Source organism: Cibotium barometz, chromosome 18, assembly GCF_041138505.1.
Source record: "Cibotium barometz isolate CiBa-2024 chromosome 18, ASM4113850v1, whole genome shotgun sequence".
Lineage (NCBI taxonomy): Eukaryota > Viridiplantae > Streptophyta > Polypodiopsida > Cyatheales > Cibotiaceae > Cibotium > Cibotium barometz.
This window is the reverse complement of record NC_141063.1, coordinates 17143884-17169363: the sequence shown is the minus strand read 5'-3', so window position 1 is coordinate 17169363 and position 25480 is coordinate 17143884. Positions and strand designations below refer to the sequence as shown.

Genomic DNA, 25480 nt, shown 5'->3' with positions numbered 1-25480 from the left:
GCTCCGCCTCCACCTACAGCCAACCGAGCCCACATTTGCAACTCCACGCTTCTCTTCCTACGCTTTCCATCTTTTTTTATTTTTACTACTAATTACATGTTTAGCAAAAAAAGCTTGAAAGCATGAAATGACATTAAAAAAAAACAATGAATGTAAGCTTACTGACGGTACTTGAAAAGCAATAAAACATAAAAAACAATGCGGGAGAAACCTCAACCTTCAATGGTTTTTTTTTCTTATCCTAACCATATCCACTCACACCGAGATCACACACCCGAACTTAACCTAATCACTCAATGGTTTTGCAACCAAAAGAGGAAATAGTGGTGGATTCCACACACTCTCAACTGGATTTGAGTCTTCTCCCTGGCAGCGGTGCCAATGGAGAGACGGAATAACTCTCTCACTTGTAGCAAGAGTAGTATGATCCACACTTAGCTCAATCCAATGGGATTTGCATCCTTTTCGGAGCCAGGGATTTAACCCGTACCGGTGCACAAAAGCTTATCCATTTGATGGAGAGAATGCTAAGAAAACTACTACTAATGACATAGACTCAACACACACTCAAGCTCAATCTTGCTATTGCTCACTCAACTCCACATTCCACTCATCCATACATCCAAACAAGAAGAAAGCTTAGCTATTGCTTACACAAGATCAAAGCATTCTTCATTCTCAAATACTCATTTCCCTAGCATGCACACAACCCTTGAAGCTATCAATAAGAAACATGCACACTAGAGAATTGACATGAGAAGAGAGACAAATATCAACTCATTGCATTGAATTAACAAAAGAATAGAACTTACAACAATGTAGATGGGGAGAGAGAAGAGCTTGCACCTCTATGGAAGAAGAGGGAGAGCTAGTCTCAAGAGAGCTCAAACATGAGTTTTCCCAATGTGTCCTTAAGCTCTCAAATGAGCCACTTTTTATACAAAAACTCTAAAACTTCCAAAAGTTCCCATGTGGGATTATTGTCAAACCCACTCCCACACTCATCCACAACTTGGAACTCTTTTCAAGAGCCCTAAGTGTCTTTTTTGTTGCATCCTTGTATTGATCTTCATTCGTCATGCAACAATCCATGTCTTTATTGCATGGCAAGCACAGGGACAAGAGAATGGCTTGCAGAAAATGAGATTGGAAAACCACCATCCAGAAATAATGTGAATGTTGTCGATTATCCAACTTCTGTTAAAATTTGGGATCCAATTCTACCAATACATTTAAAAAATGTGCATATATGTACATTGCATGCAGAGATAAGAATCTTGGACAAATTGCTCCGACTTCATGTGGACTATGCATATTCTATTAAGCCGAATAAACTTGCAGATGAGTGCATAGAAAAATGCGAAGCCTTGCTCTCTCAAATGGGCTTCCATGGTGGCGAAGTGCATCTTAAAAAAGATCCTGTTCTTTCTAGAGGTACAGGTGATGTTCTGCAAGATGTTTCAATGGGAGGAGCAAAAGTAAGAAGATTTTTGAGCAACCATGACACCAAACAAGTCAATGCAATGTGGAACTGCTGGTAACATCTATGTGTCATCACCACAAATGTCAAAAGTAGACCAGATGTAGCCAACAAACGTATGGAAGTTTGGAAAAAACTCGACAATTTTTTCAAAGTCCTAAGACAACAAGTTGGTTCAAATACTTATGCAGATGATTTCAAAAAAGCAATAAAGCTTTTAATAAAAGCTATCATAGATGCCTGGGGAGAAAAAGACATAACTTATTACTTGGTGAGTGTTCAAACTTATCAAAACAGTTAAAATTAAAATGTAATTTCTTAAATTTACTAACAAAGAATTGTCTTTGTGGCATATTCTTTACTTGCATGGACCATATTTTGCTACAGAAGGACCCCTTGCAACATGGAACACACAAGGAATGGAAAAGTCTCACTATCAAGCGAGAACTTCCTTTTTCAGATGTACCAGAAGAGGAGGTGGTCAAAGAAGAAGCAATGCACTTAAAGAATTATTCAATTAGTTCTACAGGAGGCAATTACAAAGGATGAGATCAAAGAACCAGCAATCTGAAACTACACAAACACCTCAAGAGATAGAGACTAATGATTTACTAACACATTTGTACCTCTTACAAAATATTTGCTGAATTATAATCAGTCCTTGCAAAATATTGTGTGTACATTAGTTTTTGATTCTCTTGGGACTATTTGGCATGTCACCTCTGTATCTCAAAAATTTTCTCCTTTTATAACCTCCAAGAAGATTGATATCTGACTCCTCAGCTGTAGCTGCATAGCTAGAGTAGCAAAGAAAGTATCCTGCTCTTGAGGCATTGAAACCTGCAGCATATCCAAAGATTCTAAGAGCAGCAGCTCTCTCTAGAAGCAAGACCTTGTTAGCATTTATTTGAAGGGGAGTGTATCCCATGAACCTTGACAACACCTTCAAGGCAAATATTGGCAACTCAGCATCTTCAGAGAAGTTCATGTGGAATGCACAGAACACAGCCTTATCCAATGTAGGTAAGTAGTGCATGAGAGCAGATTAAGGCCTTCTTGACCTAGTCTCTGTAGCTTTCACTCTGCTGCCTTTAGCTCTTCCTAGAAAATCATCCTTATCAAGCAATTCAATCTGCAAGACAAAAACCTTATCAAGCAATTCAATCTGCAAGACAAAAACCTCACTTTAAAAAAATTACAATCACAATAACATTTTGCAAAAGATTAAAAGGAAACTACCTTCTGCAACTCATCCTCACTTACTACTTTGTCTTTCATCAAGTTGCATGATCCAACCCTTTCCACTTTATCAGAATCTACCTGAAGCTTGAAATCTCTGCCAAAAGACTCTACACCTAACTCAATAAGCCTGTTCTCAAAATCCTCATCTCTAAGGGAAGGTTTCTCCTCATCCACTCTTTTAAGGCACAAGGTAAGTGCATCAGGAGCAGGGATAAATGAGTGGTCAGATGTTTGCAAATCAAGTGCCAAAAACTCTTCCTTTGACTCTCCTTCTGTATCAAATAAAGTCTTTGGTCACCTCACAAGCTTCTGAAATTGCTGCAATACAGTAGTCTTCCCTGATATTGAAGAGACATTGAAGATAGGACAAAGGAATAAAATCTTTCTCATTGATATAGAAGAAAGGAAGGCTTGGAACAGTAACAGAGGATTCAAATATGCTTACTTCCTCTGAGGGCTCTTCAGGCCCTAAATTCAGCAACATCAAGATTTGCACTTTCTTTCTCCTCAGCTTGAACATCAATTTCTTCCTCTTCTAAAATCTCACTTTTCTCTAGCTTTGAGACTGTGGTGACATTTAAGTTTTCTTCCTTCTTCTCTGCATCGATTTCTGATTCTTGCTCTTTATCTTGTATTTTTGCTCTCAAAAATAGAAAGAAAAGAAAGGAGACATATTTGGGGACAAGGTTACAAAGCTTTTTATGAATTGGACAAGAAATGGATGAAGGGCATGTGAAAGAGATTCTATTTGAAAATCTACTGAACCTCTTTGTAACTTTGGCTTTCTCCACTGACAGCTAAGTAAAATCGGTAAGATGACAAAAATCATTGTCTCCGATATGAAAACAATGAGCTTCAATTGACATTTCAAATTGTTTGTACTCCTCTTCAAGAATGTCCTTAAGCTTCATCAAAACATCTGAAAGAACAAACCTTGGATTGAATATCTCCACTGCATCTACGTATACCTTCATGTCATGAGTGACCATCTTGCAAAATAGCATTCAAGAGTCTTTCACTTGGGCTTTCTTCAACAAGTTCATGTTGTCCCTGAACACTTTTACTCATTGTGATATTTGAGAAAAACGCTAGAACAATTCTGAAGAAGGCTTGGAAGTTTTTATATGGCAGAGCCCGAACTAAGCAAAAATAAGTGGTCCAAAAGTTTTGGAATGCTTCTATCGCTTGGTGCGGGCTTTGGCAATTTGAAGGTTCGAAAAAAAAGAGAGAGTTTTGCAAAATAGAGCTTGGAAGTCACTATATGGCGGCAGAGCCCGACTAAGCGAAAATAAGTGGTCCAAAAGTTAAGGAATGCTTCTATCATCTGGTGCGGGCCTTGGCAATTTGAAGGTTTGAAAAAAAACGAGAGAGAGTTTTTGAGAATATCCGATGGAGCACGTGGAGCGTGGTAAAAATACCTTAAATAGTGACCGTTCGTGCCATGTGGCAAAAATGATTGCATGACACATGTATCCAACGGTCCTATGTACGACGGATTCGAGGTATAAAAATTTAATTTTCTTGAAAACATTTCTATTTTTCACCGACACGGTATCAAGCAAAATTGCTCCTCCGAAATTCTCAGAATCTCCTTTTACCCTTCTCACCCATATCAAGCGATAGATCTCATCCAAACAAATCGGACCTTCTTCATCGCTTGCTTTCGGATCCTCCCCTATCACTTGGCCATACCCCGAATCCAGCAATAGAGCCGATCTCCATCTTCACCTTGTTTCGGACATATCCGGAATCAAGCGATTGAGCTATTCCAATCCTTTTGGAAGCTATTCATCGCTTAGTTCCATCTCATATAGTCATAGCCCGAATCAAGCGATAGAGCTAATCCAACCATTTTGGATCTGCCTCATCGCTTAGTTCGGGCCACTGTTAGTTTTTTTATCTCAACTCACAAATCACCCTAATCGGGTCTATTCTTTTTCTTTAACTTCAATGGTGAGGACAAAACAGACTGCAAGGAAAGTCTATGCCCCTTTGGAGACTAAAAAAGCTCAAGACAAACCAGGATCTTCCAAAAAGCCAGTTGTCGATGAAAAACAAGAAAAGCCTCCTCCAAAGCCTCGTGCTAGGGCAACAGCAAGAAAGAGATTACATTATCAAGTGAAGTCACTAAGAGAGATCAGAGCGGCACAGAAATCTACTAATCTTCTCATCCCTTGACTGCCATTTATGCGGGTTGTCAGGGACATATCAGAAAGGTTGTCAGGGACATATCAGAAAGGTTAATTGGCAAAATGAGAAACACAAATCTTGATAAAGTCTGATGGGAGTCACAGGCCCTTATGTGTCTTCAAGAGGCTGCTGAGGATTTTTTGATCGACTTTATGAATGATGGATACATTTTTGCTGCTGCATTTGCTCATAGGATCACTCTCATGAGCAAAGATTTTGTGCTTGTGTCCAGACTTAGATACAAGTTTGACAAAGCTTTGGAACCCATTCCAAGTCAAGATATGAGGGCTTTTGAAATTCTAAATATTCCTCCAGCAAGACAACCCAAACAATCAGTTGTTATTGAAGATGTTTCGCATACTTATAGTACAAGAAAAGCTCACGATATTAAAGGAGAAGTGGAGAAAGAGAGAGAGCAGGAGAAGATTATAGAGAATACCATTCTTTCTCAGCAAGCTGAAATTCTTCATGCACCCAATTCAGAACTTTATCAGAATGTAACAGGTCAAATGGTAGTAGATGTCTCCATGCATGGAGAGGATGAGGTTTATTGTGACATTGCCCCTGAAGACACAAGTATGCTTGTGAATCACAATATTTAGATATGTGACACAATCCTCTTTATCTGTCTGAGGTTTGTGTGAATTTCCTTTTGCTTTCTTGATGAATTTCTCAGATTCCATATTTTATTGATATGTTTTGTTTATGTCTCCAGATATCTTATGAGGGATCTTCCTGACTCAATGGCTATGCAAGTGACCATTCTTGATCCCCTTGATCTCCAGATGTCTTATGAGGGATCTTCCTGACTCAATGGCTATGCAAGTGACCATTCTTGATCCCCTTGTAACACAGTGCCTTTTCAATAGGCAAGGGGACCTTGCAAGTTTTCTAAAAAACTTTGATATGCTGACATGCAATTACATTGTATACCCTTATGTTGAAGTGTAAGACACACACTCAATTATCTTTTGTCTATCATTACAATATTCACAACTAATTGCAGTATTCATCTTATCACAGAGGCCATTGGAGTCTTATTATCTTCAATCTATTGGATAGAGATGTAATCGTTATGAATTCTTTAGCATCCATTCATGGGAGAAGTAAAATGTAAGAATCAACTTTACCATGGTTTATGTTCTAGAGCAATATTTTGTAAGTTTTCAATTGTTTGGTTGACCCTCAATATTTTTTGCTTGCAATGCTGCCAAACTTATCTTGAGTTTCCTAGGTTCCACCTATGAAGACTACAAACTTGAAGATTTTAAGTACTACAATCAGAAAGTTCCTTTGCAGAAAGACTCAACATCTTGTGGATGGATGGTGCTTGCTAATGCTTGGAGATATCTTGAGTCAAGATTTAGAATGACAACACTTACTGTAAGTTCATGTAATGATAGCATTGATTGATTGGATCAATACATTTAGTGACTTTCTCATATTAAGAAATTTTATCATTTTCTTTTGCCTTAGTTGCATGAATATCCAGATTCTTGGGTAAGTTGGGTAAGGGAGAAGGCAGTGTCTATGGTTTTGGAAAGATCTATCAATCCAGTTGATCATGATTCCCCCTTTCCACCTAAGAAAGGAGCCAAGGGTACAACTTCAAAGAAAAGACAAAAGGAGGAGAAGAAAAGCCATGTCAAGGATGGCTCATCCAAAAAGAAAAAGACCTCTGCCAAAGAGAAGAAGGAAAGAAAGAAGAGCCCTACTAAGAGCAGATCTTCCAAGGGGAAAAAGAGCACTATTGAAGAGAAGACCCATTCTAAAGGGAAGAGCCCTCAGGCTACAGAGAAGAGCCCTAGCCCTCCTGCTAAAGAGAAGAGCCCTAGCCCTCCTGCTAAACAGAAGACCCCTAGCCCTCCTACTAAAGAGAAGAGCCCTAGCCCTCCTGCTAAAGAGAAGAGCTCTTCACCAGGTCAAGAGAAGACTCCTATCAAAGAGAAGACCCCTGTCAAAGAGAAAACCCCAATCAAAGAGAAGACCCCTGTCAAAGAGAAGAGTGCTACTAAAGGTCTTCCGTTTCACTCACCAGTGAAATTTAAAATTCAGAAGCGTCGTTCATCCAACAAAGAAAGTAAGAGGGCAAATGTTGGCTCTCCATTCAATTTCTTTTTCATGTTCCCCAAGAAGACTGCCAAGTCTCCAAAGCCAACCTCCAAAGAACCTTCTCCAAAACCAGACCCCACTGCCAAATCTCCCTCGCCAACACCTAAAGATCTCAGAGAAGAGCCCAACTTACCACCAGTTGAGGAATCCACTGCAAAGTCTTCCTTTCCAACATCTCAAGAGCTCAAAACACCGGAACTTGAACCTCAATCAGCCAAATTTGATCAAAGCAAACAGAAGAGAGAAAGATTCTCTAAAGATCCAGGGTCATCCCATGCCAAAAGAAAAGTTGATTTTGTTGAGTGATTCCACAAATTGGCTTTTGTTTTGTTCATTTTGTCCATATGAGCACACCATTTTTGGGACTATATTCTATACTTAAATTCAGTATCAACAATTTGATATTCAACTGTTAAACCTTGTTTTGTGTTGCGAACAATATGTTTACCATTTTTGTGAAGAAGTCAAGACGAAATTTAGCAGAATATATTGATTACATTATTGGAGAAATCCTTTTCAGCTTAACAAACTTGCCCTTTTGCAAGTGGCTCAAATACAACTTTTTTGGGGGGAAGACATGTGATGCATGAGGTTACACTCTCCATCCTTGTACTGACAACAATATCATCTACTTTGAATCTATATTCAGGTGATGTTTCGTCCAGAAACTCAAGCGACTCTCTTACATGTTGTAGTCTCCAGTTTGATGTTACTATAAGGTTCCTAGGATCTATGAATGGATGGACTATGATGTTAAATTCAAACTCTGGACAATTCTCTTCAGAATCCAAAGGGACCCAACTACCAAGCTTGCTTTTCCATCTCCTATAGTCATAGCCCAAAACTAGGGATTGACGACATAGTTGGTATGAGATAGACATAGAATTTGGGCTTACTCTACAACTGATATTGTCGCCAATATGAAAAGTTTCCTTGGTACTCCATCCTTCTCCAAGTACAGTGTCCAGATCAGTCGTAGATAGTCTTCTATTAAGCCACATCGTTCTTGTCCTCTCCAATTCCATTGTATTGAAACATGCCACAAAGACATGTACAGGCAAGAACCATTGAATTTTTATCCTTCTTGAAATCCTTCCAGGAGACATGGCTTTAAGAATATCATCTTTGATTTTGGATTTGAAGCTTGTTATGGTATTTGGATCAGGAACTTCCCATTCGAGTGACATTAATGTGGGAATAGGTATGTCATATAATTCTCCATGAACACCTTCTCTTGATGGAACCCTGTATTCTGCAAAATACACAAATATATCCACTGATTTGTAAAATGAAGGTGGTTTGTCTGCATACATTACATCTGTAATCCCCTTGTGAATTGCTTTGAATGTGCCACTTAAGCTCTCAACAGGCTGCCACTCCACAGCTGTTGATGGAAAGATAACTGAAATTAAACAAACAACAAATATATCAAAAGGAGAAATATTGTGTTATATCAAATAGATAAAGTTTTGTTAAATTACAGTAAGAATGGAGAATTGGATGTTCATCCAAGTTCAACACCATGTCTTTGGCCATGTAGACATGTTGAACTTTTGCAAGCCAACCATTGTCGGTCACTTTGAAGGCAAGAACACGACCTTTCCAATGGGATTTCACTTCATTTCGCTTGGTTCTTTTCACCATGTGGGCACCTTTGCAAGAGGGAAGCATTGTTACCCAATCATTCACATGAAAAGACATGGGTTTCCAAACACCATCCTCTCTGGTGTTATGAAAATCACAAGAAGTTATATTATGAGAAGGACGACGTGAGGACGCCATAGAAGCTCACAGCTGAGAGAAAAATAGTGAGTCTTTTGAAAATGCAAAGAAAGGAGAAAAAGCCATATGCCAAAATGGAGGGAAGGTGGAAAAGGGAAGGAGCCATACCAAAATGGAGGGAAGGTGGAAAGTAGACGTTTGAAAAAATTTGGTGATTTGTCATTAATAGCGTTATTTTCAGAGCCTGAAAAGAGAAGATTTTCTATCTTCCTGTTTGATTTTTTGAAATATAAAATGGAACAAGATGTCACTATTTTGGACCCAAACTTTAATGTTAGCCATCGTAAACGTCTAAATTAAGCCATTTTAGCCGTTCACCACTAAAATAGAACCGTTAAGAAGACATTTAGAGGAGACAAGAATGCCATACTTTTGTATACGTGTCAATTCACAATTGGAATAGTGTAGAATACCCCCTCCACAAGACAAGAGGGCTGGCTATGAGAGCTTGGCTGGAGAGGGTTGCTGGATTGGAGAGGGCTGCTGGATAAGACTTGCCTACTATTGTCTGTAGAAAGCTGTGGGGGAGAGCCTCCACGCACATTGCGAAGATGGGGGTGTTGGGGCTGGGGGTTTATATAGGGTATGGTACACGTACAGGTAAGGAGAGAGGAAAGAGTAGTGGAAAGGAAGGTATACGATGAAAGTATGTCAGTCTCTATTGCATGGGTCTGTAGAAAGAAAGGTTCTTGTGCGGACCAAAGATGGGGTACCTTCCAGGGCAGTCGTCACATAGGTGTCCACGTGACGGCAAGTGGAGACCATACGCTAGGGTGGCCGGTTTTCGGTCCACGTGTGGGCGCCCTTTGATGCACGTTTCCCAACAAGAGGAATTTTTTTGGAAGCGGGAATCCCTTTTTTGGGATACTGGCCTCGATATGTGTGCCGACGCATCCGACATCTGCTGTCGAAATTATTTTCAATGAAATTGTCCGGGGTGTTTTCTTGGTCATAAGGGTGCAGTCCGTTCGTTGATCGAACACCCGGACGGGCGTTTATTAAGGTTGAAAGTTTACCGTAATTTAACTAAAAGTTTACGTGGATTCTTATTTCGGTGTTCGTTTTGAGTGTTATAAAATCTTATACTAGAGTAAAATCACATGTAGATTTCAAATTTGGACTCATAATTTTAAGATTTCAAGTACAAATAGCTCAATTATTAAAATGTTGATTTATACACTGGTAAAAAGACCATAATTTCTCATCTCTTAAAATGTTGATTTATACATTGGTAAAAAGACCATAATTTTATCTATAAATGGACATATATTATTATTGAAGATGGGCATGTTACAATTGTTGTTGATGATCATTTATTGATATCATTAGATCATTAATATACATGCACCATGAAAGTGATATGAAACCATGAACAACATACACATGGTGTGTAAAACATCTTCTCAAGAAATTTGCAAAGTATATAGAAACCAATGATGTAGCATTAACTTCTTCCAACTACTACAAATGAGGACTTCCAACACTCATGTTATCATAGGATTTTAGCATGCTAACAAAGGTGATTATATGTGGATAGATGTCTATTTGGAGACAATTTAGTGCTTTCTCACCACAGGACCATGTTCAAAGGATCGGATTTTATCCACTCATGAAAGTACATGTGACAATACATCAATGATAGCTCACAATCAACCCATGTGGCCCCATGACATCATCTCTTACATCATTCAAAATTGACCCCCCTTGACCTTCTACTCTCACCTTAATCACCAAATAACCTTTGAGCAATAGACAAAACATAACTTTTTGGATGCCAAGGTTTTGGTCACAAGTTCAAAGACTGCCCGACTCCTGCCATGTCAAGGGGACAAGGAAGTCAAGGACCCCGAGTTCAGAGACCAACCCCTTCATACTAATCTAATCAGGGTCCGTCTCGCCCAAGCCAGGGAAACCCCAGAAGAACTCCAGCTCAACCATCTGCCTCTGTCCAGAGTAACCTCATAACTCCTTCCTAGAACTGGGGCAACCAAAGAGAAAGAGTTCCACCTCAGACTGCAGCAGCCAGAGCAGTCACAATTTCAGATGTAGTAGAAGAGGAAAGAGGGCAGATCTTTGCTGCAAACTGTAGACTAGATGACTATATCCTAAATAGAAAGCTCCTCCAATGCTTGTGTGCTTTTGCGAGTTTACCACATTTGGCATAAATATCCACCAAAATAGGTGCAACAAGCATGATAGATTTTCCCATCAATTATTGACAACTTCAACACATATATTGCCCCAATGTAGTACAAGTGAATGGTTTTTGGAATGCTTGGAATACCCAATGTAATATAAGTGAATGGTTTCTGGAATGTTTATATTCTTAAAGAATTTCATTGCTAAAAGTATTATTGGAATGTTACCAAAACATTGCAAGAATTTTGTACAACTATGTTCATCAAACGTTCTTATGACATATCCTTAATGTTGCTATACCCCTTCCTATCCCCTTCCTATCTCCTAAAGACCCCCTCCCTCTAAGATATAGTATTCACCTAAATACATGGCCTTACTCTTACTTATAGCAATATGTCCTTAATGTTGCTGTACCCCTTCCTATCTCCTAAAGACCCCCTCCCTCTAAGATATAGTATTCACCTAAATACATGGCCTTACTCTTACTTATATCTCATTTCAAAAAACTCTTTTCTTGTACAATCACGTGATATCATAAGTTTTCTAAGAATGAATCCTTCGAGACCACACTGTGTGATATATATAGGCAAGTTCATTAGTTAAGGATCTCACATGATGTTCACTAAAACAATCCCTTAACTTAAAACCATGATACAACAATACTAAATAAACAAAAGACAATAATTACAAAGATTTAAATCTAACTAACCATTGTAAGTCAAAGTTGCAAACGTTTACGACTAGGTCTTAGGGTGTAGTTGGTGGATAAGGGCTTGAAGCTTTGCTTGCGAAGACCCTCCGACTTGTAAAGCTCGCTCACTAGCTTCTCTGAGCCGTGCAGCCTTCTTTCTCGCTACCTTTCCTTCTTCACCTTCCATCAATGCTCTGACAAGTCGTTCCACTTCGTCTCTGCTAACCACGCCACCACCATTGCGTTCCCTCGACTTTTTTCCTGGTTGGAACCTCAGCCCAATCTTCCACTCTTCTGCGATGTATTTGGCGTTGAGGTACTGGTCTGCGAAGTAGGGCCAACAAAGCATGGGGACCCCGGTGGCGATGGCTTCCATGGTGGAGTTCCAGCCGCAGTGGGTGAGGAAGCCGGCTACTGCAGAGTGCGAGAGGACGCGCAGCTGCGGTGCCCATCGGATGAAATACCCGCAATCCTTATAACAGCCGGTGAAGTGAAACTCACCTAAGCCCTCAACAAGATCCGGACGTAGCGCCCATAGAAACCGCTGCTTGCTGGCCTCCAAGCCGCGAAGAACCTCCTCAAACTGCAACCTGGAGAGGACGGTGATTGTGCCGAAGGAAATGTAGATGACGGACTGCGCCGGTTGTTGATGAAGCCATTCCTCGTAGTGAGTCTCTTCCGGCCACAGGCTGGTGGTGCTTTCATTCACGAGCTCGCCGACCAGCGGGCCCACGGCGTAGATAGGCACGTTCACGCGGGAGCTCATCGCTTCGAGAGAGGGAAGCTCCAGCTCGTCGAAGCTATTGACCACAATGGCATGGGCTCTCTCGTACACTATACGCCACTCGCGTGCGCCTACGCGGTACACGTACTCTGTGTCATCTACTACATGCGCGTACATTGGGAGGTCTACGTTTCGTAGAGGGGGCAGGCCGGGAAGGCTGCTGTGAAACAGATCGCTGGGCGGCTGGGAGCTGGCGTTTATCACTGCGAACATCCATGAAAGAACGAACCACACAGTTAGCAATAATTACGTTAGTGACTAAGGGATTAAATATATACAAAGGTTTACCGTCTTTGATAGGGATTAGCCCGTCTAGCACGTAGAAGTATATAAGGTTTCTGCTTTGGCTGGACGGGAAGAGCGCCACCCATGGCAGGTTGAACTTATCGGCCACCTTGTGTACAGGACTCGCTGTGAAGACATCGGAAAAGAAAAGTTAGATATAAGGTTTCTGCTTTGGCTGGACGGGAAGAGCGCCACCATCGGCCACCTTGTGTACAGGACTCGCTGTGAAGACATCGGAAAGCAAGCAAGTGACCGGCGAGCCTTCGGTAGAAAGACGTTCCACCAGCTGCTCGAGCGCTGCAGTGAGGCCTTCCACAGCTTCGAAGAGATGTTGCAAGGAGAACCGGAAATCGTTAGCCATGTCCAGTCCCGCAATGGGGATGTGGGCTCTCCGGATATCCAACCCCTGATCTGAACTTGTGCTAGATCTATTCATGCTGCCTTTGTTCATTCGGTCGTGGATAGGTTCTACGTTGGCAAAGGTTACGATGAAGCCTTTGGAGGCGAGTATTTTGCACAGGCGCATGAGCGGGTTGATATGGCCTTGGGCTGGCAAAGGAATTGCAAGGACATGGGGTCTAATGACAGTAGGAGCCATAGCTGAAAGGGAGTAATATTAATTGTAGCTCCGATCTGGGGTAGAATATAAAGCAACTGATTGCGGGCGTATAATGCCAGTCTTGTCCAAGTAAAAGAGTCCGAAACGGAGTTCTTTCCTCTCTAGCCACGACTCTCGCACTGTGTGAAGAAAGTGTCCGGCGGCCGTCCGCTTTACATTTACCCTGTAGTTGTTAGAGGCGGTGACCTGTAGTTGTTAGAGGCGGTGACCTTCACTTTGTCCTTCAACGCGGACATAATTTGAGCACGTAAGGTGGCAAGCACCCTATATAGAGTACGGTATCATATTCTCATGTTTTAAAAATGCAACCAGCTTCGACGCTATAATCAACTCCTGTCTTGTGATGCATAGCAACAGAGAGTTTTAACTTTATGTTAAACAAGCAAAGGAAACAAACCATGAAAGTCTAGACTCGGTTCTCTCTTCCCTTTGTCAGCTGTACTAAAAGCCAAAAAAATAACGTGTTAATAAGGCTCACTGTTAAGATCTATTTATGAGCCTCAACTGCTGCAGTTCTAGTCTCTATCGACGATAAGCTAGCAATGTTAGGGATGGGGTGTCTAGCCACATAAATAAAATGGTGCGAGTTCTCATTCCACATAAATAAAATGTTCTGAAAATCCTTTTAGTAACGCGGCACTATATTCATGTACAAAGTGATTGTTGACACATGTTTCCTTGAGCCAATATATATATATATATATATATATATATTCTCACCTTTGGGCAAACTTCCCTTCTTGTACATAGCATGAAACCATATAGGTAAAACATGCAAGGATCCAATTATTTCTTTTGGGAAGTAAATATATGTAATATTAACAAAAGGAAACCTTTACAAAAAGTTCACTTCTCTAAGATACATCATCGACAGATGCCCTTAGCTATATCCATATCATGATCTTTCACGTTACGATTAAGAAGCTTGCAATGATAGGCCGGGCAAGGATCCAAATTTAAAGATGATTGTTTTGCTTTCTTAGTTTTATTGTAAAACCCAAATTGTTTTCTTTTAAAACCCTAATGCCATCCTTATTCTTGAAAATTCAGAAAGTATTAGGGTTTTTCAAAAAGCTTAGTGTCACTAGAGCTTGTAATTATACCCTAGTATTGTATAGCAACCGTTAATAGCAATAGGCTTTTTTTTTTAATGCAGAGGAAGTTTTTATTAGTATCCAAAAGGAGCACAGGTTACATCTTAGCTGATAGGAACACTATCAGGGCCTATGTGCTTGCAAAGATATGGGAACACACGAATGCCGTAGCTCACAAGGGCATCACGAGAACTTTGGAATTTAGTTGGGGGAAGGTAAGGGATATGTTGGTATAAACCTGTCAGCTTGCAAGTCATAGTGGTGGTAACAAGAGAGTTGCTAGCAATATGCTTGTTAAGTAACTCTGACAAAGTTAAATGATTTTTTAAATGGTTTATTTGTAGGTTGCTAAGGTAGGACGGTGGGGAGATCCGTAAGTTCCACATGAAGAATCACAAAGCTGTCGCTCTGTGCTGATCTCGAAGGAGAGAGCAATGTTAAATGACTTTTTAAATAACTCTAACAATGTTAAATGATTATTTTGTAGGTTGCTACAATGCTAAGCTAGGACGGTGGGGAGATCCGTAAGCTCCACCTGAAGAATCGCAGTCGTCGCTCGGCTCTACGAAGAGAGACAATGTTAAATGAGTTTTTAAGTAACGCTAACAATGTTGAATGTTTATTTTGTAGGTTGCTAAGGTAGGATGGTGGGGAGATCCGTAAGTTTTGCTTGAGTTGTAACTTGTAAAAACAGGCGAGCGAAGAATCGCAACCGCCGCTAGGTGTTGATCTCACAAACAAAGAGACGTGTCCTTGATTGGTTGGACGTCTCCTCGGTTGACTCTTTGTTGCTTCCCACGATCATCCGCACCCATCGCATGCCACATCGGTTTGCTTGCACCTGTCATTGCCTCCACTGGCACCGCTATGATTGGTCCAGCTGTCGCGGCCTCTCCTTGATTTGCCACCTACATATTTGAGATTTATAATTACAAATCACAAATAAATAGCATCTTTCCAAGCTAGAATATAATCCTTTGAAAAAAATAACCTCCCACAGTTTAGAAAGCGTATCGAATTCTCATGTTTTAACCACAAGCAAGCTTCGCTACTATAATGAACTCCTTTCTTGGTATGTTGACGTTTTTTTCAAGGGGTATTTAATTAGTTGCTATCGTTGTATCAATCAAGAAAACATTTGGAAGGAGAATGTTTGCAAATAAGTGGCATGTGCAATCTATGTTATCTTTCAGTAAGTGTGCATGCTTTCAAGTTGATTCATGTTTCTTTTAGATTGACATTTTTTATTTTTATGATGCGCGGATATGAAAATAAATAGGAGTTGGATGGCAAAATTCTTGGATTTTATCTCCCACACTCGCGTTTCCATTGCCGGTAATATTGAATTGATATATATAAATATACTTACATTGTTTGGAATAAATGGTTCACATTGAAGTAAAGCCACCATACAGATCTTGAACATGGAGTGTCCACATTTATTACTGAAGGGGTGGTTTAAAATTTTGAGATGGCTATAGGGGCATGGTAAGTTCTTCTTTGTTTTTACAACCTTCGAATAAGAAAATGTTTTGCTCTTGACTTGCTTTCTTTTACTGTGGCATTATTAATATTTCTTACTTAGTTCGAAATACTTAACGTCCATAGAGAGAGAGAGAGAGAGAGAGAGAGAGAGAGAGAGAGAGAGAGAGAGAGAGACCTCATAATCATGCGTAAATGATTAGTGAAGGTATTGTTGAATTTGATATCACAAGTAATACTGCATAGGATGGATGTGGCAAGGAGATCATTTTGATTTATTTATATATTGAAGGTATAGGTCTTGACGTTTGCTTTAACAGTCATCATTGTTTACTTTGATCTATTTAATTTTCATGGCTCAATTATAGACCCTCCGTCTTGGGAGGACAAGCTACAGTATCTCTAATGATCGAACTATTAGAGTGTACATGTGTATTAGGGTATAAAAATTGACTTTTTGGGTTTTTTTATGTTTTAATGCATATAAAAAATGATATTGATATGTTTTCTTGAAACAGGGGATATCTTTATATTTTGGAACCTAGATTATTGCTAGGTTTGTATGGTCGAGACGCTTATAACGAGAGCTTTGGGCTGCTTGGAATTTACAATCTAAGATTGCAAAAAGATTGCAGATCAGCTTCATGTACATGTAATGTTTGTAGGCTATGAAAAGCCTAACAAGATAGATTTTCGGTGCATCGGTATTGGACAGTACATAATTTCTGATTTGGCGTTTACAAGCCTGTTGAAACACCTTCGTTTCAAATGTTGATCCACCAAATGAGTTTTGTAAGGTTCTATCTTTCAGCTTTTTTTTTCTTTAAAATTATATCTTGCCATATCCAATGTTACTGTGTTATATATATTTTTTGGACAGATGACATCGAGGAGTATAGGCTTCCAAGGAGAGATAATCCAGTCACTAGAATATTGTTTTAATGGTTTATGCATGTGTGTTTGGTTGTCACCACTACCCTGGGTTAGAATGCTAGATACATATGTATGCCAATTTCGGTGCTTATTCAAAGAAAACTAAGTGTTTTGGGAGCTTTGATATTGTGACAAGCATGGTGTGGATATATATATGTAGCTTGTTAAGTCGACAACCATGAGGTCAAAAGTGGGCTCTAAATATAAGGCCTTTTTCTCCTCTTCCTACAAAGCTAGAATACCCTTGCCCGTTGGAGACGGGTCATGCCACTAGTGAGTTGTAACAGGCAAAGAATCGCAGCCACTCGCTAGGTGGCTGATCTCGCAAGGGAGAGGCACATGTCCTTGATTGGTTGGACGTGTGCTCGGTTGATTTTTTGCCTCACTGTCTTATTAAGGTTTTTCAATTGTCTTGTGCAAGTTTTATTTTTTTGTGATAGTGTAAGGTTGGTCACACAAGCATCTGTGGCTTGAGCCACTAGTAAATTAGAAATGACCTTGTGATGGAAGGATACGTTCTTGCTTTCGCATACCATTTTTTAAAATTTTTTTTGTACTCTAAAATTTTAAAAGTTTTTAAAAATTTTATAACAAGGTCGCCCATTTATAAACGATACTTTACTCATTTTCATCAATTGACAATTACCGTTCTCTCCTAACACTTGCTCTCAATTTCGCACACCTTTCTGTATCACACACTCTCTCTTTCTTGCAATCACTCATAGTCATGGCACCTCTACTTGACGCACTTATTGCACAGCTAGGAAAGCTTGAGCTACTTCATAGGGTTGACGAGATCGTCCCTATGTTTGAGGGAGCAATTGATGTGCGTGAAACAATGCATCTACACGCGGATGCTTTTACAGATGTCATTGAGTATATGGATCAACACATCAGCACGTACTCCATCATGTTTGAGGGTGATGAGGGCCTATGGGTTCCGGTTGACCTCATCAAGTCAGGGAAGACAAGAATTTTAGATTCCGCCTATCAAGGTTTTTAAAATCCCTCACAGAAAAGGACTACAGGAATGAGGAGAAAGACTTGCTCTTGGATCTACAAATGGGCAACATCGGCACTTCCTTCATGAGCTGGGACATGGTTTTGGTCCTTCTGTTACAAGAGGGTGTGGCGAAAGAAAGTGGCAAGGAAAAAGAAAAGGGCAACGTAAAGCTAATGGAGCAGGTCCAAGAGGCCCATGCTGAAGAAGAGAATGTTACAGAACAGTGGGAGGCCTCAATGGCATTGGTGGCTCTACAAGAGAATGTCCCCGAGGAGGTTTTGGACCTACTTCTAGAGGGCGATGAAGTACTTGAGGAGGTCCCAGACCTTGTTGTCATGTCTTTGCATCTAATCATTATTGATGGGAAAGAATTTTTGTTTCTGGATGACATTGCAAAGACACTCGGGTTTCGCGAGGATGAGACACTGTCTATTATTGCCATGAATGATGCTGGGGATCAAGACAAAGGGAAAGTGAAAATCTCTTTTGAAGATGACAACCTCACAAAAGCGCTTACATACAATATTGGTAGCAGTTCCTTGGAAGATGTAGTGGCCAAAGCGCTCGTTGAAATAAAGCAAGATGTGCAATTCTATGAGAGCATAGCTGCCTTTGAACCACACATGCCCTTGATTGCTGGCGATGCTCAAGACCAAGGAAGCATAAATTGCAACTGAGATATGTCCTAACTTCTTAGTTGTAAAGCAAATGATTTTTAGTTGTATCATTTCACGCTTCCTAACTTCTATATTGACATGTTGATAGACTGCTTTTGAAGTGGACAAGTTTTCTATGCGCGTAGGAGGAACGCGGCCAAAGTCAGAGGGTCGAGATGCATCTCTTTGGCACTACATACTGCCCTCAGAGCCGACATAGTACGGGTTTTTCATTTAGACTATTCAGAGATCGCCTATGCCGAGCTCCTAAAATGTAAAGCACTTAGTGCAGTCTTGTCGGAGGACCCCTTAGCCTCAAACATAAATAAATGTATTTTGGTAGCTAGGGAAGCTGCCTTGTATTGCTTTACGGCGGGCAAGCATCCCAGCTCAGTTTTTAAGCCATTGTGCCCTTTCTCAGGCTCAAGGAATCAACGAGCCGAGTGACATATTCCAAAGCTTAGGCCAGAAACCAGCCTCTAGAACTCTCTCTCCTGAGCTCTTCCAAGAGCTTATAAAAAAGATGTAATGCAAACTTCTCTTCCAAGTTTAATAAAATTTTTTTGTTGTGCATTGTAAGTTGTGATTTTTCCTGGTGTACTTGTGATATACCATTTCAAGCCTTGAAATTTCAAGCTTTTGTTCATGTGTTAATAGAAAATATTGTTTAGGATTCATTTTAAATGCGATCGTGATTAAAAAAAGTATTCGGGATTGGGTTAGAGCGGTATGAAAAAATGTTGTATTTATAGATGTATACACACTCACATATATGTATATATATGTACATATATGTATATATATATGTGTGTGTGTGTGTGTGTGTGTGTGTACACATATATATATATATATGTGTGTGTGTGTGTGTGTGTGTGTGTACCTATATATATATATATATATAAGATTTTGGGGCTATTAAAAGATATATATATATATATATATATATATATATAAGATATATATATATATATAAAAGATATATAGGATATATATATATATATATATATAAGATATATAAGATATATATATATATATATAAGATATATAAGATATTATAAGATTTTGGGGCTATTAGGGCACCTAAAGGGCCCTATAGGCATCCTAAGACCAAAAAAAATATCAAAAAATATTAAAAAATAGCCATGTGCGCTACGGCGCGAAAATCTGCATTTTGACCTGGTCAAACAGGCGATTACCGCACCGTAGCACACATGGCATTTTTTTAATTTTTTTGTTGATTTTTTTTGTGTGTCTTGTGAGGCTCATAAGGCCCTCAATAAGGGTCTCTAGGTGACTTTATAGACTCTACCTTTTTTGTATATATATATATATATATGTTTATATATATATGTGTATATATATATATATGTGTGTGTGTGTGTGTGTGTGTGTGTGTGTGTGTATATATATGTGTATATATATATATGTGTGTATATATATATATATGTGTGTATATATATATGTGTGTGTATATATATATATGTGTATATATATATGTGTGTGTGTATATATATATATATGTGTATATATATATATGTGTGTGTGTGTATATATATATGTGTGTGTGTGTGTGTGTGTGTGTATATATATATATGTGTGTGTATATATATATATGTGTGTGTGTGTGTGTGTGTATATATGTGTATGTGTGTGTGTGTGTGTGTGTGTGTGTGTGTGTTTTTTCCTGTGTGTATAGTGCTTTTATATTTTTTTAATGAAATATAGTGCTTTTATATTTTTTAATGAAATGTTCATTGGCACTGAGCATACAAAAAAAAATTGGACTCAACAAAGAATTTAACACAACTCAAAAAGCTTCCATTAATGTTTGAAAATGTTACAAAGGATTTTGGGAACATTACAACAGTTTGTAGGGAGAATTACAAAGTGGGTTAGCCTATTGAGGTAGAAGGCTATGCTCTAAACGTAGGCGTAGGGCTAGGGCCATATCTACAGGCTTCAAAGTGACTCTCTTGGCATGTGCCATACACAGCACTGAGTCTTCAAAAACGGAAACTACAATATCTTCAGCAGCTTCTTGAAGAGCTTCAAGAGCTGTGCTCTGTATGTGGTCAACCCTGTGAGTAAATTTTTCCATTGTTTCTCTCACTAGTCGAGAGAAGGGTGCCTTGGGGATGAGAAGATCTATGCTTTTCTGATATTTCCTAATCTCTCGTAGCACGGTCCTGTCCCTGGCCTCCATTTTCTCTTCTTCTTTGTAACCGGTGGAGGCGGTGGTGGTCTTTGATTCTCCCACGGTGGTTGTTCAGACTTGAACTTCTTTTTCTTTTGTGCACGCTCTTCCTCTTCTAGCTGGTCTCGAAACTTGCCCTCCATTCTTTTGCCACACGTCTTGGTCCTGAGCGTCTGGATGTTGTGGCTGCTTGCCGCTATGCTTGGCTTGCCCTCCTTGCATCCTCTTTGGGCTGCTGTCTCTTTTGCATTTCTTTCTCCCAAGCCGCCCTCACAAGAGCAAACTCTTTGTCAATGATATCTTTCGTGATGCCCTCGGACAAGAGCTCGACCTCCCTATTCTATAGGATAACCTCTAGCTGCTCTAGGGTGTCGGCCTCAATAACAATCTCGAGTGGTTGCCCTTGACCTTCCTCGGCTTCTTTTCGACGCCGCTCTTCTTCCGCTTCTCTACTACGCTCTGCTTCTTCAGCTTCCTTCCTGCGCTGCGCTTCTTCGGCCTCCTTCCTCCGCTCTTCTTCTCTCATCTCCTTTGCCTCTTGCTCTGTCACACTATAGGTAGATTTGTCCTTTTTGCTGTAGCAGGTAGTGGGCCAAGTTGATCGAAAAACCGCTCGTCTTGCTCCTGTTCTTCTGGCATGGCCTAGGTATGTACGTGTGCGAGAGATAGTGGGAGAGCAGGAGAGAGCAGAGCACAAAGAAGAAAATGAAATGTGGTGGTTATAAATGAAAAATGACTTAAATATGTCTATAATATATTTTTTTAAAACTTTTAAAAAATTTAAAAACACAAAAAGATTACAATCAGAGAGTTTAAGCCCATGAGGAACTGCACCGACGCTTGCTTGCAACCCACTGCTGTAGTCTCTCCCTAGCATTTGATCGGTTGTATCCTTCAGTTCTTCTTGCATTAACAGTTTTCATTATTTGACGCCTAAGAGACAAATTACCGTGAGATTTCTGCCTTTTTTTGCCAACCACAACGCGATAGAACCAGTTGAACATTTCATGGAGCGCATTACTCTTGACTTTGCCACCACCATGGCGAGTGCCCTTAAAATACATGGCCTTTGCTTGGAAATGTGATTTCTCCATGCCTTGATTGCTCCAAAGTGCTAAAGAGCCATATCTATCGAGAAAGTATGGCCCATGTGCATACAATATATGCTGCATAGAAAATTACAAAAAGTCAACAAACAGTATGAACATACTACAAGGACACAAGAAATATAACATTACCATGTAGTGAGTAATGTGTGTTTCTCCCCATGCCTCGACCATTTCTTCTGTAAATCTACAAGTGGCTTGTTTAAGTGCCTCAATACCATGGTCATCCAGGTGAGGTCGCTCTAGAAGATCGACCATTTTATCACACGCCTCCCATACACGTGCACGTTTTAGGCCAAGCCTGGCATCATTTCCTCGATATGTTGTAACATCACATATCTTCTTCCAAATTTCAAAGTTAGTGTGGCTATGAGAACCCAAGTGGTTTGATAGCAAGTGTCTTGCCTTTGATCCACCCATGCAAATTTTATTAGGGTTGTCTTGTGTAGGGTTTGATATTCTGTCCTTTGTCAAGACCACTGCTCCAGCATGTAGTCCAATAGAGGAAAGTACACCCTCTAGTGCACGTATTGACTCTTCTCGTCGATCTTCGGGCTCCATGTTCCAGACATAGTTTATGTGGAGCATCAATAGCTTATCCAAAATCCTGAGTCTTGCATGTAATGTGCACACATGCACTTGACATAGTGGAATGTCCAAGATTGGGTTCCAAGCATTGTCCTCCTGGTCACAACTAGGTGGCTTGCTCTGGTCACAACTTAATATGCCATTATGCCATACCTTTGATCCTTTCCTCTGTTCAGCATAAAAAACGATTGCTTTTTTTGCACCCACCTGTTTTTGACTTTTGCCTTTGCTAGGTTGTTTCCCTTTTACTCTTGAGTCTACTGCTATCTTGGAATGACAATAGTAAACACATGAGAATATAGTATTCGCACCTGTTTTACAACCCAACATACACTTTAAGGTTTTTAGATCGCCACCCAAGTGCCATTCAACGTTAAAGCAGCCTATCTCGGGAACATCAAGCTTTTGACCATTGACCTAACAAGAGACGACATGTTGAATGCCAGACCATTCAAAATACCACCTCAAGGTATCATGGTTCTCTTTTGGGAAGACCCATGCTGCTTGCCACTAGATGTTCTTCTCTGATTGAATGCCGTAGTAGTCTTGCTTATGCCCTTGACCCCTATTATTGCTGTCTTGACTTGCATCCAACTCTTGGGTCTCTAAAGGCTTTCCTCTAAGTTCTCGGCTCATCAAGGTTAAACTAACACGCTCCAGTCTTTGACCTTTAACCACTTGACATTCAACTAGCTTCAAGACAAACACGGCTTTTCCCGTATCTCTTCAAGTGTGAGGCCATAGTACTAAATCATTGCTTTTTGTAGCACTTCCATGTCAATGTAGACATTGTTATATGCATTGTATTCAAAGGGTTTGTTTGTTGGCATTTGCATAATATCCTCCACCCACTTGTACCCATTAAACATGGATGCAATATCACCATTAACACACTTCTTTGCCATCTGTAAGCTATTAAGTGTTGGAAGCAAGGATTGCGTAACTCCCTTTGCTCGCAACCCTAAAGTGATTGACCTGTACATTGCTCTGTAACCTTTCTGGCTAATACCTGCTGAGTCACATATATCAAGCATCTCTTTGGGTGTGACAATTTCTTTGATTTCCTTCAAGAAATGTCGACGAAGGGTCTCCCGCAGCTTATCATTACCAGAACCTGTTATCATTTCCATGATATCCTTCTCCTGAAGGACATGCTGAAGAAGGGAGACATTAACATTGTCCTCAGCATTGTTACATCCTAGTATAGCTGTTGCACATGCCCTACAATCGCAAGAGTCACCCATGAGAGATGCTTTATTCATTAATTGCTTCTCAAAGTTGCTATAATTCCTACAAAATTTTTTACCTGGTTGTTTGAATATGCCTCTTGCATGCACCTGCTGTCTTAGAAAGTAACCCAACAACTTTACGTTTTCTTTGCCTTGCGTGATATCCAATGGGAAGGTGAGTGAAATGGTGAACACGACGCCGAAGATTACGAGTGGAGTGTTGAAGACGAACATAATTATCGGTAAATTGATTTATTGTACGCACACGATCCGCTAAATTATTCTTCTGCACCTCAAGCTCCTCTGAGAGCTCTTTAATCCTCTGCATCAAACTATTGATCTGCTTAGTCGACGTCGCTTGAAGTTGGTCGAAGGCAAATTGTGTTTGCCTCTTTTCAGCTGCCTCATCTAGCCACAACATGTGTAATCTCCTACAATAGCCAAGAAGGCCATTGAAACCATCACCAACAAACTTCAAAAAACTTGTAATGCTTTTGAATGGTGGAGAGCACCAGATATTGGATCTGGTGGATAAAGATTTCCATCAATCCAAAGATCAATGGCCTTTGCTCCTTGCATTCGAAGCTGATCGTATGAAATATTGGGTGCAACATGCCTACTGCATAGGGTTGCGTATTCTGTCTCCAAATCAACCTGAAGGCGGAACTTAGAAGGCTTATTGGTGATGTCTTGTAGTGCCATCTACAAGAAAGTAGGCTCGTAAGCTTGGGTTGAATAGGAGTGGAAGGAGCAGGATATGGAATCAAAAAATAATGGGAAGAATGGAGATGAGGGTTGCTTCTCTAGAGCTGCATTGTGGATAGAGAAAGAAGCCACAAAGGGAGCCAAAGAAACATAGAGAGGGTTGGCAATGGTGAGAAGGAAATGCAAAGGAGACAATGCATTATGGGAAGCTTCTTTAGTGCAAGCTATGGCTGCTAAGCAATATAGAGAGAGAATACATCATGGAAAGGTTCTTCTGTGCAAGTCATGGCTACTACTGTGGGTTTGGAGAGAGGACCAAGTATTGTAGAGAGAATGCTCATGGTAAGCTTCTTCCTTGCAAGCCATGGCTACTACTATGGGTTTGGAGAGAGAAGGCTCATTTAGGAGTACAGATCTGCTAGCTATGGAGAGAGGACCAAGTATTGTAGAGAGAATGCTCATGGTAAGCTTCTTCCTTGCAAGCCATGGCTACTACTGTGGGTTTGGAGAGAGAAGGCTCATTTAGGAGTACAGATCTGCTAGCTATGGCCTTTGGAGTAGAGAAAGAAGCTTTTTTCCATGGAGAAGGAGTGCAGGGCATTTTAGAGAGAGGATGTAGAGAGAGAAAGAGATCTGGTGCACACACAAAAAAGGGGGGAAGAAAGTGACGAATTTTTGGAATGTTTGGAGTTCGAAAAGGTAGAGAGAGGCTATGATAATTGACTGACAGCCCAAAAGTAAGATTTAAAGTCACCTAGGTGGCCAGATCTAAGAAGATCTCCTTTTTTTCATTTTTCTTATTTTTTTGTGAAAAATCAAATATATGCTTTTAGGACTAGGCCTCTAGGCTTGGTCAAAGATGGATTAGCATTTTAAGCATTTCACTAAACGTCCAAATTAAAGGACCCAAGAAGACTCCATTGAGTTCTTAATGCCCCTCAACAATCTTTGTGAGTGCTTGTGCTGCAGAGAATCTTGTTTTAGTACTCTCAGCTTGACCATTGGTCTGGGGATGATAGGGTGGAGAACGCTTGTGAATTACCATAAATTCTTGAAATAAAAACTCTATGACCTCATTCACAAAGTGCACACCTTGATCACTAATGATTTCAATAGGTAAGCCATAGCGTGTAAACACGTACTCATACAAGAACTTGGCTGTGGTT

The 25480-nt window shown here is 40.1% G+C and overlaps 1 protein-coding gene across 1 annotated transcript; it reads right to left on the bottom strand.

Moving 5' to 3' along the window:
* Nucleotides 1-11563: 11563 nt before the first annotated feature.
* LOC147629001 (UDP-glycosyltransferase 85A1-like) lies at nt 11564-13337 on the bottom strand. The gene is made up of 3 exons (XM_086812940.1): nt 12911-13337; nt 12709-12814; nt 11564-12623 (listed from the first exon to the last, which is right to left on the bottom strand). Exons 1-3 carry the CDS (start codon nt 13301-13303, stop codon nt 11686-11688), a joined length of 1437 nt encoding a protein of 478 aa, XP_086669066.1. The 5' UTR covers nt 13304-13337; the 3' UTR covers nt 11564-11685.
* Between the last annotated feature and the right edge of the window lie 12143 nt (nt 13338-25480).